At 48.2% G+C, this 24,016-nt stretch overlaps 1 protein-coding gene across 1 annotated transcript in view; it reads left to right on the forward strand.

The window, feature by feature from the left end:
• ABHD17C (abhydrolase domain containing 17C, depalmitoylase) overlaps nt 1–13,238 on the forward strand; it is a 39,006-nt gene extending 25,768 nt beyond the window's left edge. Inside the window, exons 2-3 of the mRNA XM_066239820.1 lie at nt 6,702–6,881; nt 11,773–13,238. Of these exons, the coding sequence (XP_066095917.1) occupies nt 6,702–6,881; nt 11,773–11,992 (400 nt within the window). The 3' untranslated portion in view covers nt 11,993–13,238. The remainder of the gene's footprint in view (nt 1–6,701; nt 6,882–11,772) is intronic.
• Nucleotides 13,239–24,016: the final 10,778 nt, after the last annotated feature.

A 24,016-nucleotide genomic window follows, 5' to 3' on the forward strand; every position in this document is an offset into this window, starting at 1 on the left:
CTCTCCTCTTTGTAGTTATTCTTAAGAAAGTTTCTTCTGGGTCGTGGAGAAGGACTTTGATTGCTCTGAAAAGATACAGCAGGTCAGAAATGCTCTCTGTCCCCAGCATGCATGACCATCCCGAAATTCCCCATGGGCATCTCGGCGGATTTGTGCAGGGTTTTGTAAAGGGCTTGGTGGTGTGACATCCTACACATCACTGCCATTTGCATGTGATTGCCAGGCAGGACCAGCTCACTAGCCACCTGGTGTCTTGTGTGCTATGGCTGTCGTCTGTCCTAAGAACGATAAAATAACTAGAAATTAAATTCTCGAGTTTCTAGTTCTAAGAAATAGCTCCCAGTGTTGGCAATCAAGGGGGGGTAATTCAATTAGATTTTCAAAGCTTTCCCCCATCCTGAGACTTCACGAGACATGTGCATTACTTTGCAGCGTGTTTCTCGGGTGTTAATAGGAGACCCTTGAAGGCTGTACTTTGGTCACGTGTCTGTCTTCACCTCTCGTTGGGGTGGACAGAAGTGGCACTTATGAAATGGCTTTTGTCAGATGCTTGGTGTTGTGCATACGGCAGCCCATATACTCCTCGTGAGCCCTGGAGGGCAGGTGCTATTCCGAGCCTTTCCCAGGTGTCTGTGCAGCTCTAGGGAGAGGGAGCCTTTTCTGGCTCATTAGAGAATGCCAGAGAGTCTCCATTATCATTAGAAGAATTTCAGACACAATTATACCCAAACAAGTTCAAGCAAATTATTCTATTTTAATTGTCAGGGATCTAAAGGGAGTTGGTTGTACATATACTTGAGGACTCTTAACTTTCTCTCTGCGAGATGACTTTTTAAAAATGAAAATTAAGTCATGCCAGATCTTGTTTATTTTTGCTTTGGCACAGAGGGAAAGTGTTGTAAGAGAAGGGGCATGTCTTGAATGACATAAAGAATTAAGCTGTGCTGAAGGTGGGTCTCGACCCGACGCTGAAAGCCCTCCCCTGCGCCGCTGCCTTCAGGAAGGAGCTCTCAAACACGTGGTGTAGTGGCGTAGAGGGGAACATCGGGCACGAGGAGAGCGCTGCCTCGCGAAGACAAGACGGCGTGTGTGCTGATGTGTTTGAAATAAATGAGGTGGCCCTGGCCGGTTGGCTCAGCGGTAGAGCGTCAGCCTGGCGTGCAGGAGTCCCGGGTTCGATTCCTAGCCAGGGCACACAGGAGAGGCGCCCATTTGCTTCTCCACCCCTCCCCCTCTCCTTCCTCTCTGTCTCTCTCTTCCCCTCCCGCAGCCAAGGCTCCATTGGAGCAAAGATGGCCCGGGCGCTGAGGATGGCTCTGTGGCCTCTGCCCCAGGCGCTAGAGTGGCTCTGGACGCAACAGAGCGATGCCCCAGAGGGGCAAAGCATCGCCCCCTGGTGGGCATGCCGGGTGGATCCCGGTCAGGCGCATGCGGGAGTCTGTCTAACTGCCTCCCTGTTTCCAGCTTTGGAAAAATGAAAAAAAAAGAAAAAGAAATAAATGACGAAGTCTAAGAAAGCCTAGTGACTGGGCATGCATGTCACCACAGCAAGCCTCCTGGCCAGTGACCTTTCCCTGGAATGTCCTTGTTGTTCTGAGGGTTGTATAATTATTGCCGTAGCAGTCTGGTTCAGAAAAGGACATGCTATCATTCTGTTTACTGATTGAAGTTTTGATCTGCCCATCTTCCTAGGACCGGGGCCACCTGGTCCCTCCCAGAGCCTCTGTGTTCGCTGTCGTCCTGTGGCTCTGGGCCTGGACGCTGTCCCCGCAGCCGCCTCCTGCCAGCTGCTTCCTGGGGGGGGGGGGGGCCTTGAGCACACACAGCCAACAATTTCAGGAAGACCTTTCCTATAACTAACCCTGAGGGTTCGACTTTTCCACGCCTTCCTGGGGTGTTCCACAGTCACCCGAAACTCAGCATCTTCCCAAACTGATCTTACTTTCTAACAAAACAAACAGAATTCCAGCCACCCGATGTCCCCTTCCCAACTCCCCTGTGTGTGCGCCGTCCCCCCACCCTTCTGCGTGACCCCCCTCCCCCGCCGCCGCTCGCTGCACACACGTCTCATCCGAGCAACTCCGAACACTTCTTATCCAACCATCTTCTTCCTTCCCGTGGCCACAGCGGTTTCCCGTCTGTGTCCTCACGGCATCCGTGGGCATTCCTGGGACGGTCCTCGGCTTCCTTCCGAGGTAAAAGCCTCACCGCGCAGCCCGGCCGGCTCCCGGGTTCCGGTGCTCGCCCACCCCTGGGGTGGTCGCCTTTCTTCTCCGTGTTCCCGGATCTCCTCCTCTTTGCAGTGGCTTCAGGCACTCTCTCTGCGTGTCCTGGTGTCCCTGTCTCCATTTGATCGTGGCCTTGTCTGCACTTGGACAAATTTACTGACCATAAAGTTCATTCTGCCCAAACTTATACTTGGTTTTAGTGTTCTTCCTTTTTTTTTTCTTCTTTTCCAAGTGAGAAGGGGAGAGAGACAGACTCCCACATTGCACCCCGACCGGGATCCACCCAGCAACCCCCATCTGAAGCCAATGCTCTGCCCATCTGGGGCCATGCTCCCAACTGAGCTATTTTTTTTTTTTTATATATATATTTCTAATATTTTCCCACATCTACTATTTTATTTTATTTTTTATTTTATTTTATTTTTAAATTTATTCATTTTAGAGAGGAGAGAGAGAGACAGAGAGAGAGAGAGAGAGGAGAGACAGAGAGAGAGAAGGGGGGAGGAGCTGGAAGCATCAACTCCCATATGTGCCTTGACCAGGCAAGCCCAGGGTTTCGAACTGGGGACCTCAGCATTTCCAGGTCGACGCTTTATCCACTGCGCCACCACAGGTCAGGCCACCAACTGAGCTATTTTTTGTGTCTGAGGCTGAGGCTCCAGGGAGCCATCGTTAGCGCCCAGGGCTGATGCACTTGAACCAGTTGAGCCATGGCTGCGAGAGGAGAAGAGAGAAAGACAGAGAAGGGGAAAGGAGAAGGGTGGAGAAGCAGATGGTCACTACTCGTGTGTGCCCAATCCAGAATCGAACCCGGGACTTTCACACACTGGGTCAACGCTCTACTACTGAACCAACTGGCCAGGGCCTCCAAAGATGTATTTTTAAAAAGGAAAAAGGAGTACATTTCAGATGATGGGTGCTTTTTTGATCTTCCTCATAATTAGAAATATAAGGCATGCGCATTTGTTATGCTTTGGTGGGGAGAAAGTGATTGATGGTCAAGGTGCCCACAGGCGGCCCTGGTCCTGGAGGGGTTTGTGTTCTTTGCAGGCCGTGTTTACCTACCTGCTTCCCTTCACATTCAGTCCTGTAACGCCAGAGCTTTGCTCTAAAGTTTGTCAGGGTTTCTCAGTACCCTAAGACCTCATCCTTCAGTTAGCGTTCACGGGCCCTTGTGTATTTATCTTTGTCCTAAGTCTGAAGGCATTTCCACTAGGAATTGTAGCTCTGAAATATTTAAACTATTGACTTCAAAGTCGGTGGCCCCGTGCCAAGCCTGCTTCTTCTGAAGATAAATGGAAATGCTCCTGACAGGACAAAGTCAAGGCCCGTTCACTTCCAGGGCCCGTTCACTTAAACAGGATGCGGCGCATCTGAGAGGCCCGGCGTGTCCGTGTGTGTAGTCAGAACAGAGAGCTTTACAATGAAGAGAAAACAAACAGGGTTTTACCTCCTCGGTGTCGTGATCATTCCCACAGGATGCTGTCTCCCTGGCACGCCCCATCTCCACCGGGGACACGTCCTCTGTGCTCAGTGGAAACTGAAGAGTAAATCTTCTGTAATTGATTTTTAGAGAGAGCGGAAGGGAGAAAGACACAGAGAGGGAGAGAATCACTGATGCGTTGTTCCCCTTATTTACGCATTCATTGGTTGATTTTTTTTTTTCTTTTTTCATTTTTCTGAAGCTGGAAACAGGGAGAGACAGTCAGACAGACTCCCGCATGCGCCCGACCGGGATCCACCCGGCACGCCCACTATGGGGCGACGCTCTGCCCACCAGGGGGCGATGCTCTGCCCATCCTGGGCGTCGCCATGTTGCGACCAGAGCCACTCTAGCGCCTGAGGCAGAGGCCACAGAGCCATCCCCAGCGCCCGGGCCATCTTTGCTCCAATGGAGCCTTGGCTGCGGGAGGGGAAGAGAGAGACAGAGAGGAAAGCGTGGCAGAGGGGTGGAGAAGCATATGGGTGCTTCTCCTGTGTGCCCTGGCCGGGAATCGAACCTGGGTCCTCCGCACGCTAGGCCGACGCTCTACCGCTGAGCCAACCGGCCAGGGCCATTGGTTGATTTTTACGTGTGCTGTAACTAGGGTTCCAACCTGCAACCTCAGCTACCTGGCCAAGGCCATGGCCCCCTGGAGCTCAGCATCGCTCCCTGTGACTGCAGGAGGATGGGGGACACGTGAGAGGGGGGGAGCAAAAACCAGGTTTCCAGCAGGGCTACTGCACACGCGGCACTCCAGCAATAGGGACCCGTCGCTCCGAGTCTGGGCTTCCCCCTGGCTGATACCTTGTGTTGTGTTTCACGTAAATCTTACAGGACACCTGGACACAGCAGAAACTAACCTACTGTCCATTTCCCTAGTTTGCAGACAGGTGCTGCTTCTAGCTAGATCCTCAAGAAGATGCTAAACTTTAAGTGGGATTAGATATCCATTGGGGCCTGGCCTGTGGTGGCGCAGCAGATAAAGTGTCCACGTGAAACGCTGAGGTCGCTGGTTCAAAACCCTGGGCTTGCTTGGTCAAGGCACATATGGGAGCTGATGCTTCCTGCTCCTCCCCCTTTCTCTCTCTTCTCTCCTCTCTCTAAAATGAAAAAATAAAAAATAAAATTAAAAAACGATATCCACTGGAATGATAACAATATGTTAAAGTTAGTTTTGAATTGGTTCAAAAACAGCCTTTGGCCGATGTCTCATTCCATTCAAAGGAAGAAAGGCCTCCGGGGTGCCGATCCCTGACCGTGATATTGTTCACTTTCCCAAGGGGGTAGGGGTACACAATTGTACCCACCAGGGTGGGGCTTAAGTCTCATCGACAGCACAGGGCATGCCACAAAGTGGTCCAGCCGCCCTCCCTCCCACCTCCCGCCACATACTGGTAAGTACTGGAGAGAATGGCTTGGGAAAGAAAGGGCCAGTATGGCCTGGGGTGGCTGGAACGGGTGTGAAGGAGGAAGGACCCCAGAAGTTGTAGGCAATGGAGAGGCGTGCCTTGTTTAAGGGACAGTGAGAGGCGTGCCTTGTTTAAGGGACAGTGAGAGGCGTGCCTTGTTTAAGGGACAGTGAGAGGCGTGCCTTGTTTATGGGACAGTGAGAGGCGTGCCTTGTTTATGGGACAGTGAGGTATCTAACTGTGGGGCAGAAGGTTCACCTGGAGACCAAAGGAGAGGCTGGCACAGGAAACTGGGGCAGGTTGTGGAGGTTAATCCGAGGTCATGGACGTTTATCCCAATGAAAGTGATTTGCTGAAGGGGGCTAATGAGAGGGCGCAGGGTGGGTTGGCGTCAGGCATGTTGTGACTGCGGCAGCTTCTGTGGATCGAACCCAGAGGAGGAGGGTCTGGGAGAGGAGAGAGAGGCCAGGCCAGAAGCTGGGGAGGGCGTGTCGTTAGCATGAGTCCGAGAGGCAGGGGATGGAAACCAGGTCCGCAGCCTGGAATTGGACCCCCTGCCCCTCACCAACCAGAGAACGACTCAGATGCCAGAAGCAGGTCAGAGCAGGCAGGTAACACGTCATCCCCACGCTGCTGGTGCCCGGCAGGATCCCCCGCCGTCGGGCAGCCCCGCATACCGTCCTGTCTGTGTTTGTGGGCGAGAGGACTGGTAGGTGAGCCCTGTGTGTGTGGAGGCTGTACCTGGGAGCGTGTGGCCTGTTCCCCACGTGGCCATTTGCCCAGCTGAGAGTCGGAAGTGAACGGATTGGGAAACTGCTGGTGGGTTGAATGACGTGGGAGGGTTTAGCCCTGAAAAGATGCTAAAGCAAAAGTAATTGTCTTCAAATGAATTGTCTCCCGGTACCTTTTTCTGACAAATGCTAATAATATATTTCATATCTTATTAAAGCCTCACTCAGAGGGCTCTTAACAACAGTCTTAGGATTTGCCAAGCACACTGTTGTTTTCATATCAGAAATACCTCTCAGATCATCAGAGAAAGCAGTTGGAGGGAAAAATAGAGAATGAGATGACAGTAAATACTGAAATGAAATGTGTAATGCATGAATTTAGTTAATTGTCCAGAGGAAAAATAGTCATATTCACTATTTGTGCAAAATGGTGTAAAAGGCAGCATCTGAGTCACTAATATTGAGATACATTGTAACATCCGTTTTTGTGAAGTTCACTTTATTTTAAGCTGAAGTGTACAAGTGAGATGTGAGTTTTGTGAGTGTAAGATACTGTGGTTTTGGGGCCCTGGCCGGTTAGCTCAGTCAGTTAGAGTGTCATCCTGAAACAACAAGGTTGCAGGTTCGATCCCTGGTCAGGGCACATGCAAGACTTGACCAATGAATGCCTAAATCAGTAGAACTACAAATGAATGCTTCTATTTCTCCCCCCCCACACACACACACACTCTCTCTTCTTTCCCCTTCTTCTCTCTCTCTCTAAAAAGAATAAAAAGTTTTAAAAAGATATTTTCGACTTTCCTTTTCTTCCATTCATTAACAAGCGGCACACAACCTCCGGTCTCCCTAGGTACGGCGTGAGTCCTGAGAACATCATCCTGTACGGGCAGAGCATCGGCACCGTCCCCACGGTGGACCTGGCCTCGAGATACGAGTGCGCAGCCGTGATCCTCCACTCGCCTCTGATGTCCGGTTTGCGGGTGGCTTTTCCCGACACCAGGAAAACGTACTGCTTCGACGCGTTCCCCAGGTGAGCTCCCGCCTGTACAGCAGGCGCAAAGCAGCCCGTGGCCCGAGTTCAGGCCCGATAATGCCATTCGCTGTGGCCCGCTGACACATACTCACTGAATGCAGCCGTCTGTCCCACCTGTGTCGGTGCTAACTTAGGGGTTGTGGAGGTGAGTATGACACACAGCGGGGGGGGGGGGGGGGGACTGTGTCCTCTGGGGCTGACCCTTTTGAAAAGATCCCCCGGATAATATGTGAGGACCTTGCTCACACTGATAGCCAGGCTTCATTGCTTGGGCTGTGCGTGCAGGATACAAAGCACCTGTGTGTTGAGAAGGAACTTTCCGGCTCAGTGTTCGTTCACGCGGGTCAATGTGTATTGTTGAATCGCAGAGAGCAAAGTGGGTGGCGAGGCTGTCAGCGGTGGGCCACACGCAGGTCAACACTGCGAGCGCCCACTGTTTTGAAACGTCTCCTAACTTTTGCAGCCAGGCAGTACCGCTAAGGGAGAAGGCGTAGGGAGCTACTCCCGTGCCATCGCGTGCTTGAGTGAGGGCCGCGGGGACAGTGGCGGTGAGTGGGTCCCTAGGAGCGACTTCCTTCATCATCTCCCGCTTAGGGGAAAACTCCCTGCAGAGCCAGCCCCCGGGGAGTGTGTCCCCGAGCCTGGGGTCCTCATCCCCCCCGACAGAGGAGGAACAGATGCAGAGCACCTGACCTCTGTCCAAAACTACTTGTTGTTTTGTTTTAAATCCCAGTTGAGGATGGTATTTTTAATAAAACCTGTTTGCTTCCTATCCACCCGCCCCCCGACTTTGCTAAAGCAGTCTGGCCAGCTCACCTGCTCCTCAATCGGAAAAGCCTCAGCCAAAACAACGCCCAGTTTTAGGGTTTTAATTGGCCTGTGGGTTGTTCTCATTCCGCCGTTGCTGGGGGAGAGGAGAACACCATTTATCGTTTACATAAACGTCCACTGTACACAGACTGTCTGCTTTCACAGGAAGCGACCTCCTGTTAACACCTTGGGTGAACTTGGGTTCCGAGCCGTTTGTACCCGGATTCAGTGAAAACGTTGGTTTCCTGGGAAGGCTGAGCGAGCTGCATATTTCTGGTGGTGTGGCCGGGAATGCTAAGTGGGCTGCTGGGTGTCTCCACTGTGGTCTGATTGGTGCTGAATGGGGAATGAGAGACCAGTCGGTGGAAAGGGGGAGATACTTAGCATGCCTGTGGGAAGCCGTGCAAGGAGTTTCCCTGGCAACAAAATGAACAGCATTTTTATGACTCCTAAATGAGCATATATCTCAAAATACAGCCACGACAGCTCATTGCAGCTTATTAATTAATAGGAAACCAGCAACTAATCTGTACAAGGTATGTGTGGTATTCCAGGCATCCAGCTAAATGCCATCTCAGTCTTCAAAACAGCCTCCAGAAGGTGGGCAAGTTAGAGGACTCTTTTACAGGTTAGGAAACTGAGGCTTAGGGCAGTGTTTATCCAACAACCTTCGGTCCCCCGACCAGTATCAGTGCACCAGAAACTTCATGCTGGTCCACAGAAGATGGACTCTAATCTTCATACAATGTCAGGGTGGTTAACTCTTTCACAGACCGGTGGTTGAAAATCACTGGCTTAGAGCCTGACCAGGCAGTGGCACAGCAGATAGAGTGACAGAGTGTCGGCTTGGAACACTGAGGACCCAGGTTCAAAATCCCAAGGTCGCCAGCTTGCACACAGACTCATCTGGCTTGAGCAGAGGCTCACCAGCTTAAGCGTGGGACCATAGACACGGCCCAAAGTCGCTAACTTGAGCCCAAGGTCGCTGGCTTGAGCCCAAGGTCGCTGGCTTGAGCAAGGGGTCACTCACTCTGCTCTGCCCCCCCCCCCGTCAAGGCACATATGAGAAAGCAATCAATGAACAACTAAGGAGCCACAACAAAGAATTGATGCTTCTCATCTCGCTCCCTTCCTGTCTGTCTGTCTCTCTCTCTCAAAAAAAAAAAAGAAGAAGAAGAAGAAGAGTAAAAAAGAAAAGCAGGGGCTGAGAGAGTCAAGCGTTTTGCTTAGTTAAGATCGGTAAGTGGGGAGAGCCAGGTGAGGAGTTCCAACTATTCAAACCCATGAAGTATCCATGAGAGAGAGTGTAAACCAGGAACAGTCACTGACTTGCCTCGGTGACTGAATTTGGGAAGTGATTTCTAAATGAATTGTAGACTTGTCTCTGTGTCCCTCTCTTTAAAGGAGGGTCCCTTCCCATTTCCTTTTCATATTTAAAAAAATTAAACGAGTCCTGAGCATTTAAATTCAGATACACCCTCCAGGCCCAGACTGCTCAGGGTGGGGCCCCTTCCTCCTGCCCATGGTTATCTTCTGAAGGGGGTTTGACTCTGCTCTGCACTCTGAGAAGAGGTCCCTTTAAAATTAAGTGCAGGGGAGAAGTAGGTTTATAAACAAGATTTGTGTGTGTGTGTGTGTGTGTGTGTGTCAGACAGAGAGAGGGACAGGTGGGGACAGACAGGAAGGGAGAGAGATGAGAAGCATCAATTCTTTGTTGCAGCTCCTTAGTTGTTCATTGATTGCTTTCTCATATGTGCCTTGACCAGGGGCCTTCAGCAGACCGAGTGACCCCTTGCTCAAGCTAGCGACCCTGGGCTCAAGCTGGTGAGCTTTGCTCAAACCAGATGACCTTGCGCTCAAGCTGGTGACCTTGGGGTTTCGAACCTGGGTCCTACACTTGCTAGTCCAATGCTCTATCCACTGTGCCATTGTCTGGTGAGGCTAAACAAGATATTTTTAAAAAAATAATAATTTCCATTGGTTTGAGAGTGAAAGAGAGAGGCAGGGGGAGAGAGAGAGAGAGAGTATCAACTTGTTCTATTTAGTTTTTTCATTTAGTTATATATACTCAATTGATTGCTTCTAGTATATATGTTCCCCAACCGGGGTCAAACCAACAACCTCTGGTGTGTGGGGTCAATGCTTTATCCACTGAGCCACCTGGCCAGGGCCTAAACAAGATTTTTTTTTAAGTGAGGCAGACTCCCACATGCACCCCAACTGGGATCCACCCGGCAACCCATCTGGGACTGATGCTCCAGTACCCAGGTATTTTTAGCACCAAGGCTGACTCGATCGGACCAACTAAGCTATCGTCAGCACTCAGGGCCATGTTCGAACCAATAGAGCCACTGGCTGCAGGAAGTGAAGAGGGAGGGGGAGGGGAAGAGGAGCAGATGGTCGCTTCTCCTGTGTGCCCTGACTGGGAATCCAACCTGGGACCTCCACACGCTGGACCATCTATCCACTGAGCCACCAGCTCCAGGGCCCTAGACGAGACTCTTAATCTGCAAACTTGGATCCTGCCACTGTGGCTGTGATCTTGGCCACTGACCCAGCTGGGGAGGTTCTGTCATCATCTGGGTGTCTTGAAGTGGTTGGTAGTTTCCGGAGCTGTGCCCCATGGCCATGTGTCCATTGTGTATAAACGTGTGGAATGTCAGGTCACGTCAGAGCTCCTCGTTATCGCCACAACCTCCTGAGTGCTGTCTGATCATCTCTGAGCTTCAGTTCCCTCCCTGGTTACACAAGTGCTCTTTCTTCTCTCATGGTGTCCACTGAAGATTAAATGAGGTTTTGTATGCAAAGGGCAAAGCCCTGGCTGTGGTAAATGTTTAACAAATGTGCTATTACTTTTATTATTTATTGATTTGAGGGGGGCGGGAGAAAGACTTATGTATGCTTTCATTGGATGATTCTTGTATGTGCCCTGACCAGGGATCAAACCCACAACTTTGCTATCTTGGGGTGACCCTCTAACCCACTGAGATACTGACCAGGCTCTGTGAGCTATTACTTTTAACAGAAAGATCCCTGCAGAAAGTACCGGTTCATATCCCTTCGTAGCTTCGACCATAGACCAAAACAGAAGTCAACTGTAAGAGGGATTCTGGTAGGCGGACAGGCTGGACAGAGATTGGTGCCCTCTCCTGATTTGCCCTTAGATTAAACGGCCTCCCTGGGAGAAGGCAGCTACACACTCCGCCCAGCAAGGCTTAAAGTCTGCATTCCTCTTGAGGAAATAAATGTTTTCAGAGCCTGTAGCACATTGTTTTGAAGATCCTCAAATATTCATCGTTCAAGGGTAGATTTGATTTTTGTAAACAGTCAGAAATCATTTGGAATCGAATTGAGGCATTACATTAAGTTTTCAAGCTGAGTAGTAAAATTTTTTTTAAATCAAAAATAAGGCAGTAACTTTTTATGAAATGTGGTTGGTGAGGATCCTGTTAATTGATTCTGATGACAGTTCTCAAAACCTGAGCAGCCAGGGATCAAGTGTTCAGCTTTCAAAGAGACATTCGTTCAGACATGCTGACTTCTAGCCTGTTTACTGTTTTAGTGAATCCTCTCATAAATACAGAGATATCAGAACTGTTAGTTACTGGATTGTTAGTCCAATGGCTTTTAGTTGTTTTGTTTTTAATAAAATACTTTAATAAGAAACACAATGGCCAAATGCAGTGTGGTATTCTCAGCTTGGGTTCCAAAACAGAAAAAGATGTCATCGGAAAAAACAAATGAAGCCCACATAATGCCCGGAGCTGTTATTGTCAGTGTCTCCACGCTGGCTTCTTGGTTTTGACAATGTGTGGTGACAATACTTGGGGTTAACCTCAGAGAAATGGTTGAGGGGAGTATAGGAGCTCTGTATTATCTGTATCTTTCCTATGAACCCAAAATAATTCCCAAATGAAAAGTTTGGTGTGTTTGTTTTTTTTTAATGAATTCCCAGGAAAAGGGGGGTGCACACGATGTCCCTCCCTTGCCTGTGGACACTGATTGGTTGACATTGTGACGTTGTCTGTGAGCGTGACTAAAGAGTCCCTTTTCTCCCCCTCCCCTTTTCTGTTTGCAGCATTGACAAGATCTCTAAGGTCACCTCTCCCGTGCTGGTCATTCATGGGACCGAGGATGAGGTCATTGATTTCTCCCACGGCCTGGCCATGTACGAGCGCTGTCCTCGAGCCGTGGAGCCCCTCTGGGTGGAGGGGGCTGGCCACAATGACATAGAGCTTTACGCACAGTACCTAGAGAGACTAAAACAGTTCATATCTCACGAACTTCCTAACTCCTGAAGACGACTTGGTTTTTACCTCATTTACTGTGAACACAAGGCCCTGATTGCGCACACACACGCTTCACCTGGGTGGCGGCAACAGCGCCACGGCCACGCAGGAAGTGCCGGTCGGGTCTTCTCATCAGAGCGCTGGGGACAGCTCAGCCGTGTAGCTAGAGCCTGTTGACCAATTCCCACGACCTCTCACACACTGGACTACTGGATTTCCGGCTTGGGGACCTCGCAGGGATTGGGAACGAGGGCTTAAAGGTGGGGACAGGTCTCGTGCTACATAAAGGATGCTCCCAGCTGTGTCTCTCCCTTCCCCATCACTTAGGATTCATTTCTGCAGGACTCTCCCGCCCCTCCCCCACCTCCTCTGCGTTCCTGGGGCCAGTCCCTGGGTGAAGCTGTTTTTTAGGGCAACTGGAAACCCGGTGACAACAGTTCCTTTCACTTTTATTAACATGCCGACCTTACCCCCCAAACAGATCCGTTTAAAGGGTAACTTACCAGAACCACCCCGAACAGCTTCACCAACTGGAACCACAGAAATGTAACTGGAATATTCTTAAACAAAATGAAATTTGGGTGGGTTTTTTTTTTTTTTTTAGTGTAATTTTATTACTAATCAACAGAGTCTTACTATTTTGATTGTCTGGTTGATCTAACAGGAGCCTTCGCCGACTTTTCCTCCTGGCCAGGCCTCCTAAGAGGCTTTTTAAAAAGTCCTGTACATATCTACCATCCCGTTGTGCATAGATTCTTACTGAGTAGTTGTCCTTTGTCAGGATTCAACAATGAACTGCAAATTCCTTGTTTTTAATGTAAATGATTGGATACATTTTGTTAATATGTTTTTATTCCTATGTTTTGCTATTAAAAAAATTTTATAACATTTCCAAGACAAAAAAAAATAATGACAAGTCTATGCTTTGAAGAATTTATGTATTTAAAATTTCACTAAACTAACCTTTTTAGTTTAGCAGGTTTCTGGGTTTTGACACTGGAGTTGCATCTGGTAAGCATCAGAAATGGAAGATGCTTTCAATTGCTACACTGCTCATACTGGTTGAGGGTTTGGGTTTGGAGTGGGGTTTTTTTGTTTTCATTTTAATTTTTGTTTTCAAATTTAAAAGCCTTAAATGTCCTGTCAGCCTCAGATCACTGTCTAGCGGTATGCTGTCGGTTGCCAGTTTGTGTACTGTTGCCTGGACGCGGCTCAGCGATTGGTTGGTCATGGAATAAAGGATGCATGGATCAGAGCCATGGTGTGGCCGTTTTTTTTCCTTCTCGCTCTCAGAGAAAATAGCGAATAAGAAAATGTTTTGTTTCCATTTAAGAGGAAACCCTTGGGGCTCACACACTGGGCCACCTTTGTCAAGGTATAAGCTTTTGTTTGGTAAGAGAACTTAAAACGACTTTTGGAAGAAGGCAAAATACAAAACACATCACAGGAAAGGGCAGATGGAGCCCAAATAGCATAGGCAGCAGATTCTGGGACGTGGACCAACTCTCCCAGGGAAAGAACACTAATGCCACTGAATGAAACGGGAAAATCTTAAATGGACACGTGAGCTGTTAAGGAAATAAAGGCTGAGGGGGGAGAGCACATGCCAAGTAGAGATGAGGAGGCGGGCCCTGCTGGTCGGCTCAGTGGTAGAAAATCAGCCTGGCGTGTGGAAGTCCTGGGTTCAATTCCCAGCCAGGGCACACAGAAGAAGCGCCCATCTGCTTCTCCTCCCTTCCCCCTCTCCTTCCTCTCTGTCTCTCTCTTCCCCTCCTGCAGCCAAGGCTCCATTGGAGCAAAGTTGGCCCAGGCATTGAGGACAGCTCCAGAGGGCCAAGGTTGAGAGTTTGATCCCCAGTCAGAGCACATATGGAAAGTAACCAATGAATGCACAACTAAGTATAAAAATGAATGCCTCTCTCTCTCTCTCTCTGTAAAAACAATCAATGAAAAAAGAGCCTAACTTAGTGACAAACTGGGGGGAACATTACAAAGCATTTGGCAGATAATGTAACATTATATGTAACGAAATGGTGAGGTACTGTATCATGTGTGCAGACATGAAGGGACTGTTCATAATGACAGATGGTTATTTGTAATAACCACATAGAAATAGTCAAAACATCAAATAAATATTTAAATAATGAAATTTCATATTAAATGATAAAGTTGGTATAAATATTTGAAGAGGTGTTCAATATGTATTTGAAAAGATTATTGTGTCATAATCACTTTCAGATTTAATCAAATAATCTAATGATTATATGTACTGCTCACAAAAATTACGGCATATTTCAAAATGAATATGAAGCATAAAAAGAAAAGCACTTGATTTTTTTTTTTATTAAACAAGAACATCAGGCCTGACCAAATGGTGGCACAGTGGATAGAGCATTGGACTGAGACGCAGAGGACCCGGGTTCGAAACCCTAAAGTCGCCAGCTTGAGCAAGAGGTCACTCCGCCTGCCCCCCCCCCCCAGTCAAGGCACATAGGAGAAAGCAATCAATGAATAACTAAGGAGCCGCAACAAAGAGTTGATGCTTCTGTCTCTCTCCCTTCCTGTCTGTCCCTCTCTGTCCCTCTCTCTGTCTCTCTCTCTCTCTCTCTCTGTCTGTCACACACACACAAAAGAATATCAGAAAAGCAAATGACAAGTCAAAGAAAGTTGTTCAATTATGCAAATGAGATGCAAAACCAACTTTTATTTCATTGGTGAAAATGCACTATACCAGTGGTCAGCAAACCGTGGCTTGCAAGCCACATGCGGCTCTTTGACCCCTTGAGTGTGGCTCTTCCACAAAATACCACATGCGGCTCTACCTCAATAAGGAATATACCTACCTATATAGTTTAAGTTTAAAAAATTTGGCTCTCAAAAGAAATTTCAATCGTTGTACTGTTGATATTTTGGCTCTGTTGACTAATGAGTTTGCTGACCCTGCACTATACAAAAGGCTGAAAGTATTGGAGTATCTGCACATTCCCTGATTTAAATAATAGAATGCCACTTTAAATTGTAAAGTTGGTATAAAGACTTAAAGCATATTACCTGTTGTTAATAAAACTTTGGATAAATAGGCACTTTAAACTCATACTGCTGACTCTGGCTGGGTAGCTCAGTTGGTTAGAGTATTGTCCTGATATGCCAATGTTGTGGTTCAATCCCCAGTCAGGTCACATACAAGAATCAACCAATAAACCTGTTGAGTTGCTTGGCCAATCACTGTGGCTGAGTACACCATGCACAGGGAGACCAGAGTGTGGCACAGAGCTGGGACTTTGTGGATTTTGAAACAGGGCCAGTCTCCCCCACCTTGAGTGCACAGCGGCTCGGTCCTTTTACAGATCTGGCCCCAGCTCTAAGCTGGTGAAAGTGGACCCTTACACACAGATTGGGCCCTCACATGCACACCGAGGCCCAGCAGATGCAGCTATGAAAACTGAACAGCATGATAGCCCCAGAAAGGTAGCCCACGGCCAGTTACACACAACATCGGACTTTGACCTGTACCTGAACCCAATCCAACTGGACCCAGAACCAATACAACCAGCAGAGGGCTGCAGACCAAACCAGTGATTGATCCAACCAGCCACACAAGTGACACACCAAAAGGGGGAAACTGCTGGGAACAACTCCATCAAGGAGGGCTGCCCTTGCATAGCATCTCATACACAATGATTGATATTTACCCTTAGAAGCACCTTGCTGCACTGCTGGTGGGAATGCAGACTGGTGCAACCACTGTGGAAAACCATATGGAATTTTCTCAAAAAGTTAAAAATAGAACTGCATTTTGACCCAGTGGTTCCACTTCTGGCAATATATTCTAAGAATCTTGAAATGCTAATTCAAAAGAATATATGCAGCCCTATGTTTATTGCAGCATTATTTACAATAGCTGAGATCTGGAAACGGACCAAGTGCCCACCAGTAGATGAGTAGATTAAAAAAGCTGTGGAACAGGTGGCGCAGTGGATAAAGCATCAACCTAAAAAAGCTGTGGAACATCTACGCAGTGGAATACTATACAGCTATAGAAAGATGGAAAGCTTTCCTTTGTGAGAGCATGGATGGACCTGGAGATTATTATGCTAAGTGAAATAAGTCGGGCAGAGAAAGACAAGTACCATATGATCTCACTTATATGTGGACTCAAATGAACAAAATAAACTGATGGACAAAATAGAAGCAGAAGTATGGTCACATGGAAGACACTAACAGCTGTCAGAGAGGAGGGGGGTAGACGACTAAGGGACTGGATGAAAGAAGGTGAAGGGATTAGCAAAAAAAAATACACACATATATATACAGTGGTACCTTGAGATACGAATTTAAATTGTTCTGTAACCGAGCTCGTATGTCAGTCAACTCATATATCAAACAAATTTCTCCCGTTTAAAATAACTGAAATATTATAAATTTAATTTGTGCCAGCCCTGTGAAACATCCCCAAACCATCCCAAATTATGAAAAAAGATGTTTTTAATTAAGAAACACACATGTATACTTTACCAATGCATAACAAAAATATATGAAATAAAAGAAAAAAGTGTTATTTAGTACTGTATTCTTACCTTGGAGACAGACTAGTGCGGCTAACGGAGGTGAGTGGCAAAGGAGGAGGGAGGGAGGAAGGGATGCAGGCACTGTAGACACGTGAACTAAAGCTGCACTTTCTTAACACTAAATGTAAACTAAAACTGCATGTTCTTTAAACAAAACTAAAACTGCACTTTCTTTACTTAAAATGAAACCACAAAAACTTAATCACGACTTGTATGTCAGAATTTTGCTCAGATGTCGAACAAAAATATGGACCGAGTTGCAGCTCATATCTTAAAAAATTCGTATGTTGGTCTGTTCATATCTCAAGGTATCACTGTGTGTGTGTGTGTGTGTGTATAAAAAACACACATAGAGTCAACAGTGTGATGATGGCCAGAAACTTGAAACCGGTATGGTTTTGCAACCCAATGTCATCCCAATAAATTCAAAAAAATAAATAAATAATTAGAAAAAGATAAATAATAAAATAACTTTTAAAAAAAAAGGAATCAGGCCCTGGCCGGTTGGCTCAGCGGAAGAGCGTCGGCCTAGCGTGCGGAGGACCCAGGTTCGATTCCTGGCCAGGGCACACAGGAGAAGCGCCCATTTGCTTCTCCACCCCTCCGCCGCGCTTTCCTCTCTGTCTCTCTCTTCCCCTCCCGCAGCCGAGGCTCCATTGGAGCAAAGACGGCCCGGGCGCTGGGGATGGCTCTGTGGCCTCTGCCTCAGGCGCTAGAGTGGCTCTGGTCGCAACATGGCGACACCCAGGATGGGCAGAGCATCACCCCCTGGTGGGCAGAGCATCGCCCCTGGTGGGCGTGCCGGGTGGATCCCGGTCGGGCGCATGCGGGAGTCTGTCTGACTGTCTCTCCCTGTTTCCAGCTTCAGAAAAATGAAAAAAAAAAAAAAGAAGAAGAAAAAAAAGGAATCAACCAATAAATGCATAAATAAGTGGAACAACAAACCGATACCTTTTTTTCTCTCTCCCTTTCTTGCTCTAAAATCAATAAATAAAATGTTTTTTAAAATGCATACTGCTGAGATGCAGAAGACAACAGACAGGCTAGATTAAGATTTTATTTATTGACTGGATTCCAAGATGGCAGTGGAGTAGGCAGACGCACATACTGCCACCTCCCACAACCAAACTGGATTACAAATTAATTTAAGAACAATCATTGTGAAAAACCAACTTTGGACTAAAAGAACAGGACTTGAAAACCAAGGAGCACAGAAGAATCCGCACTGATCCTGGTAGGGAGTGTGGAGGCATGGTAGGGACTCCTCCGCTCCCAGGAGCTAGGGGAGGCTGAGGCTGAGGGTCCAGGAGGGCTCCCATTGCCAGGAGAGAGACCCTGAGAGGCAGGGGTCCTCAGTCCCAGGACCGGAGCCCCAGCCTAGAAACCCAGGGACTGGAAGAGACAGCCTGACAGCATTGAGTGGGGAGAAGAGTGAGAGTTCTGTCTGTGGGAAGCGGCTGGCAAAAGAAAGTGCAGCCTTAAAGGGCCAGTGCAGAAAATTTCACTCACAGCCATTTGCCTGGGGTTTCGGGGGCGAGGAGGGCTGAGAGGACTAGTCTTGCATGAGGAGAGTGGAGAGATTGAGACACAGAGACACAAATGGTGATGGGAAGAGGAGAGCCAGAGCTGACCTGAGTCATTCTCTAGTGCTGAGGTGGCCATAGCTGGGGGAGGGGTTGCTCCCTCCGCCCTGCACAAGCCAAGCATGGAACCAGTTGACCCACCTCCATAAATCTCTCCAGCTCCAATCAGCGCAAAAGGCCATTTGGAAAGGAGGAAGTAAATGGGAGAGGCAGTGACTCAGGTTTCCAGGGAGACCCGAGCTACACCTCCCCCTTGATACTGAGAACGCATCTCAGCCCCGGAGAAGCACTGGGCAAAACACACCTTCAGAATCTCAGAGGTCACACCTACTGCATTCCTGGATACAGTTTCAATTTAAAAAAAAAACAAAACAAAAACACCAGATATGCCTACTTCTCCCCTCCTAAAGACAGAAGCCCCCTGCTGGGATCAGCAAACACAGACGTGTCCTGCTGGACTCAGAAAACAAACTGCAGGGAAACTGAGACTTTTAAGTGGCTCTAATAGTTTAGGAGAATTAAAATCCAAGCAACAAGCAGAGGCTGAGGAATCAAGTCCTGGAGGAGAAGCCACATTTCATAAACCAACCTCAGACCTACAACTCTAACAAGCTTGCAAACCACACAGAGAAAGAATGGGAAGACAGAGGAACGTAAAGCATATGAATCAACAAGAAAAATCCCCAGGAAAAGAACTGAATGAGATGGAAGTAATCAAATTACTGGATGCAGAGTTTAAAATAATGATTGTTAGGATGCTTAAGGATCTCAAAGCTACAATGGATGGACTAAATGAGCACCTAAATAAAGAAATTGCAAGCATCAAAAAGGAGACTGAAATCATAGAAAAGAATCAATCAGAAATGGCAATTACAATTATCAGAAATAAAGACTACACTAGAAGGAATCAACAGCATGCTCGATGAAGCAGAGGACCGAATCAGCACCTTAGAGGACAAGATACATAAAAACACAGAAACAGAGTAGCAAAAAGAAAAGAGGCTCAAAAAGTCTGAGGAAACTATAAGAGAACTCTGTGACAATATGAAGAGAAATAACATCTGCATCGTAGGGGTTCCTGAAGGAGAAGAGAAAGAACAAGGGATAGAGAATCTGTTTGAAGAAATCATAGCTGAAAACTTTCCTAAATTGATGAAGGAAAAAGTCATACAAGTTCAAGAAGCACAGAGAGTCCCAATAAAAAGAAACCCAATGAGGCCTACATCAAGACACATCATAATTAAAATACCAAAGTTAAGAGATAAAGAAAAAATACTAAAAGCAGCAAGAGAAAAGAAGTCATAGATTATCCCCCATAAGGATGACATTTGACTTTTCAACAGAAATGCTTGAGGCCAAAAGGGAATAGCAAGAAATATTTAAAGTTATGCAAAACAAGAGCCTACAACCAAGAATTCTTTATCCAGCAAGATTATCATTTAAAATTGAAGGAGAAATAAAAAGCTTCCCAGACAAAAAAACAAAACAAAACAAAAAAAAACAACTCAAGGAATTTATTACAACCAAACCAGTACTACAGGAAATGTTAAGGGGCTAGCTGCAGACGGTAGAGAAACTGCAGAGCCGGAAAGTGTTGGGCCATACCCGTTTATTGGAGGCTTGCAAAGACACATGAGCAAATAAACAACAAAAAGGAGAGAGCTAATAAACAAAGGAAAATCTGCTATTCACAGTAAGGGCAAGGGAGCAGGGAAAACTACCTTACAGTGGTGGGAGAGCCATCTGGGAGAATGGCCGCCCAGGAGAAGCGCCCATAGCCTTAGATAGCCTATGCGCACATGCCTCTGCCACGTGATCACGCACTAATCAAGCAAAGTGCTTGCAGCTGGTAAACCTGCGAGCATGCCTAACACAGCTGCCCCACAGTCCACCCCTTTAGGGTCGCTCGCCTCGGTCTACGTGACAGGTGTCTGCGTGATGGTCCCTGTGTGAGGGAGTGCGGTACATTACAAAACCCAAAACAGTACAGTCTACACAGCAACAGAATTACAAACACAGCTCTGGGTGAAGTGATAGAGTGGTCGGCAGCACCAAGAAAGGCAAATCCTTCCCTTCTGGCAGAACCCAGGCCAGAGCTCTGTCTGCAGACAGCACAGTAGCAGGTACCAGAGGCTGCCCCGGGGAGGGCATACCAAACCTTATTGGCCAGCACACCAGGATCTGCTGGTTCGGCATGCAGCAAAATGGGAGAACTCGTTACTGGCCATAAAGAAATTACAAAGGTTCCCTTCATAATGCTGTCCCCCTGAACACTCAAGAGATAACACCTTAGGTGGCCAGGTGCTGGTCGCCCAGGGAGTTAACTGGAGGTCCACCTCTAACCCCCTACTCCATGGTGCCAACAAGGCCACCCATTGTAGGGGGGTGCCTGTACAGTCCAGGGCCATGTCCATTGAAGCCGTTGGCCTTTAAGGAGGGCTGTTGGTGCAGGCAAGAGCACATCGCCCTGCCGTCCGAAGCCCGGCTTGAACGAAGTGTCCTAGGTGCACATCTGCAACTGGATGGGAGCAGCTGCCGGGTGCAGGAGGGTCTCTACAAGAACTGGCCCCCACCCCCCATCGAGGTCTCTCATTCAAAATCCAGAGTACTGTTCACAAGCATCATGTCCGTCCAGTAAGGGAGCTAGTGCCCCCCTCCTGCCGCAGTCCCTGATGTAAGAGTCCATTATACCGCTCAGTGATACCAGCAGCCTGTGGGTGGTAGGGGACATGGTACTTCCAGTCCACCCCTAGGTCTTGAACCCATTGCCTCACCATAGAACCCGTGAAATGGGTACCACGGTCACTTTCAAGGACCAGCGGCTGCCTGTACCCAGCTCTCAGGTGGTCCAGAGCCTGCATGCTTGCCCTTTGGTTGGGGTACGGGCAGGGTAAGCAGCAAGCAGACCGGTGGCAGTATCTACACAGGTGACTGCATACTGGTACCCGTCCAACTTTGGCAAGGGGGCAATGCTGTCCATTTGCCACCATGTCAGTGGAACACTGACCTCTCTGGATCTGTCCTGGAAATGCCCGTTGTCTCCGTGGGTGCTCCTTGGAACACACTGCACATTGCTTGCAGGCTACGAGTACCTCTGCATAGGACACGGGCAGGGTTCATGCCTTAACGGTGGCCCACATACACTGCTCACAAAAGTTAGGGGATATTTTATAGCTTCATATTCATTTTGAAATATCCTCTAATTTTTGTGAGCAGTGTAGTTTTCTGTCCCGCATGAAGCAGATGCCGGTAGAGCCACTATGCCACATTACCTGCAGGTACAATCTCCAACCATCGCACCCTCGCCAAAGTGTCTTCCTCATCATTCCCAGGATGGGCTAGAGAGGCTAGCCCTGTGACAAGGTATACTGTCACCTGTTGCTGGTGTCCTGTTTCCCATAAGTCCTGCCATATGGTCTGACCCTATAGTGGATGGTGCATTACCATCTACTGGTTAATGTGCCAAGTAGCAATCCAAAGGGTCAGTCCACGATAGACAGCCCAGCTGTCAGTACAGGTCACCAGAGGTGAAGGTTCATTATGGACAACTAGCCATACGGCTGTACCTATGTCCACCCAAATAGTCTCAGTGGCCAGATGGAAGGCTATGGCTGTCCACGTGGCCAGTTGGCCCCTGCTAGAACCATCAGTATACTAGGCGTCCTCGGGGATGGGCATTTGCCCCTCCTGGTACGGGCTGACTTCAGGTTCTGCCTCCTGATCCCCAGCTGCACCTGACTCTAAGGTCAGATAGGTGACTGGACCCAAGACTTCTTGCAGTTCTGCCCTCAATGGGCTGGTGCTAAGAGCACAGCATTGCTGCAGGTAGGCACCCCACTTGGCCAGGGTGGACATTTGGGCCATACCACTATGAGGTTTGGTTGCCCAGTCTCTCACCCATCCTGCAATAGGGTATGTGGTCTTGACTGTAACTGGAGTTGTGATCATAATACTCTCAGTGGCCAGGAGGGCAGCATACACAGCCAACTGTTTCTCCACTGGAGAGTAACAGACTTCAGCACCTTTCCACAATTGGGACCAAAACCCAATAGGTTTCCGTAGGCGCTCTATCTGTGGCCACAAGCCTCATCCAAATCCCTCAGGGATTACATGGACATCAAGCTCACAGGACCTGGCAGGATCAAACACATTCAAGGCCTGTGCCACCTTGACAGCTCTTAGTTACTGCAAATGCACCTTGTGCTTGCTCAGTCCAATCCCAGACAAATAAGGTGATATAAGGGATGCAGTAACTGAGCTAAATGGAGTATGAATGCTCGCCAATACCCCAACAGACCTGGGGATTTCTATAACTGCTTTACCGCAGTGGGCACAGGGTATGCTTGGATCTTATCTATAACTGCATCAGGGATAACCTTGTCTTACCCAACCAGACAACTCCCAAGAACTTAACAGATAACCCAGTGCCCCAACCTGCGTGACGAGTCTATTCCAGGGTCTCGAGCAGGAAAGGATACGAAATTGAATGAAAACAAATAGAGACTTAAAGACATACACAGGATGGGTTCGGGAGGGTGCCACAGCTCCTTGCCAACAGTCACTAACTACTGTCCTGGCCGAGCTGCAAAAACATGGCCGCCCCCAGAAAACATCCTTTTTTATTCACTGGACACGGTCGGCCATTAGCAAATCAATCACGTTTCCAAGGCAACACAAGAAAACCACCAGATGCAGAAAAACCCCCACCATCTTAACTTTAAACAGAGAAGAAGCTAGCTTCCAGTCCTTCTGGGGAACACGGGCAGGCAGGACAAGCACTGAAGCACAGCCCTTTGTTAACTTAATCAGGCAGGTGAGGTGGGGGGTCGGGCAGACTGTCAGCTTATAGCCAATTCCCCACACCTCTGTCCCCAAAATCCAGACTGCAAAATACCCTGTTTATTTTTTGGTCCCCAACAACCCAGGTCCTTGTAATTTGCCCTCGTTGACCACCCAGCCAGACTATGTGGGATAGCAGGGTAGGGACTGCTTGCTCCAGTTCTGGAAAAGAGTCACTAGTTAGCTTAATGTCATCAATATAATGACACATACGAACTGCCTCTGGTTGTTTCCATTTAGCCAGGTCAGCAGCCACCAGCCCATGACACAAGGTGGGGCTATGCAAATAGCCCTGGGGTAACACTGTAAAGGTCCATTGTCTCCCTTCCCAAGTGAAGGCAAATTCATCTTGGCTCTCTGCAGCTATTATCAATAGAGAAAAAGGCGTTAGCCAAGTCTGCCATAAAGTGGTATGTTCCCAACTCATGGCTTAACTGATCCATCAGGTTAGCTATTGAGGGAACAGCAGCGTGCAAAGGGGGAACAACTTTATTAAGTTCCCTGTAATCCACTGTCATTCGCCAGGTTCCTTCTGGTTTGCACACAGGCCACACCAGGGAGTTGTAAGGACTGTGTACTGGCCGGATGATCCCCACTTTTTCTAGCACAAGGACTGTCCCAGTGATTTCTTCATAGCTGCCTGTCAGGCGGTACTGCTTTGCGCTAGTCACATGCCAGGAAACGGGTAATTGCAAGGGGGAATGTGCTGCATGTCCCCACAACATGCCTTCACGACCTGGATCGCAGGCAGAACTCTCCGGCTGTTGTAGACGTGTAGAAAAACTGTGGAGCCAGAAAGTGTCAGGCCATACCCGTTTATTGGAGGCTCTCAAAGACAGGCGAGCAAATAACGAAAGCAAACGAGCTAATAAAGGAAGATCTGCTATTCACAGTAAGGGCAAGGGAGCAGGGAAAACTGCACCGTACAGTGGTGGGATAGCAATCTGGCAGAATCACCGCCCAGGGGAAGCGCCCATAGCCCCATAGAGGCTACGCACACGTGCCTCTGCCACGTGCTCACGTACTGATCAAGCAAAGAGCTT

This window comes from Saccopteryx bilineata, chromosome 7, assembly GCF_036850765.1.
Source record: "Saccopteryx bilineata isolate mSacBil1 chromosome 7, mSacBil1_pri_phased_curated, whole genome shotgun sequence".
In the NCBI taxonomy this organism is placed as follows: Eukaryota; Metazoa; Chordata; class Mammalia; order Chiroptera; family Emballonuridae; genus Saccopteryx; species Saccopteryx bilineata.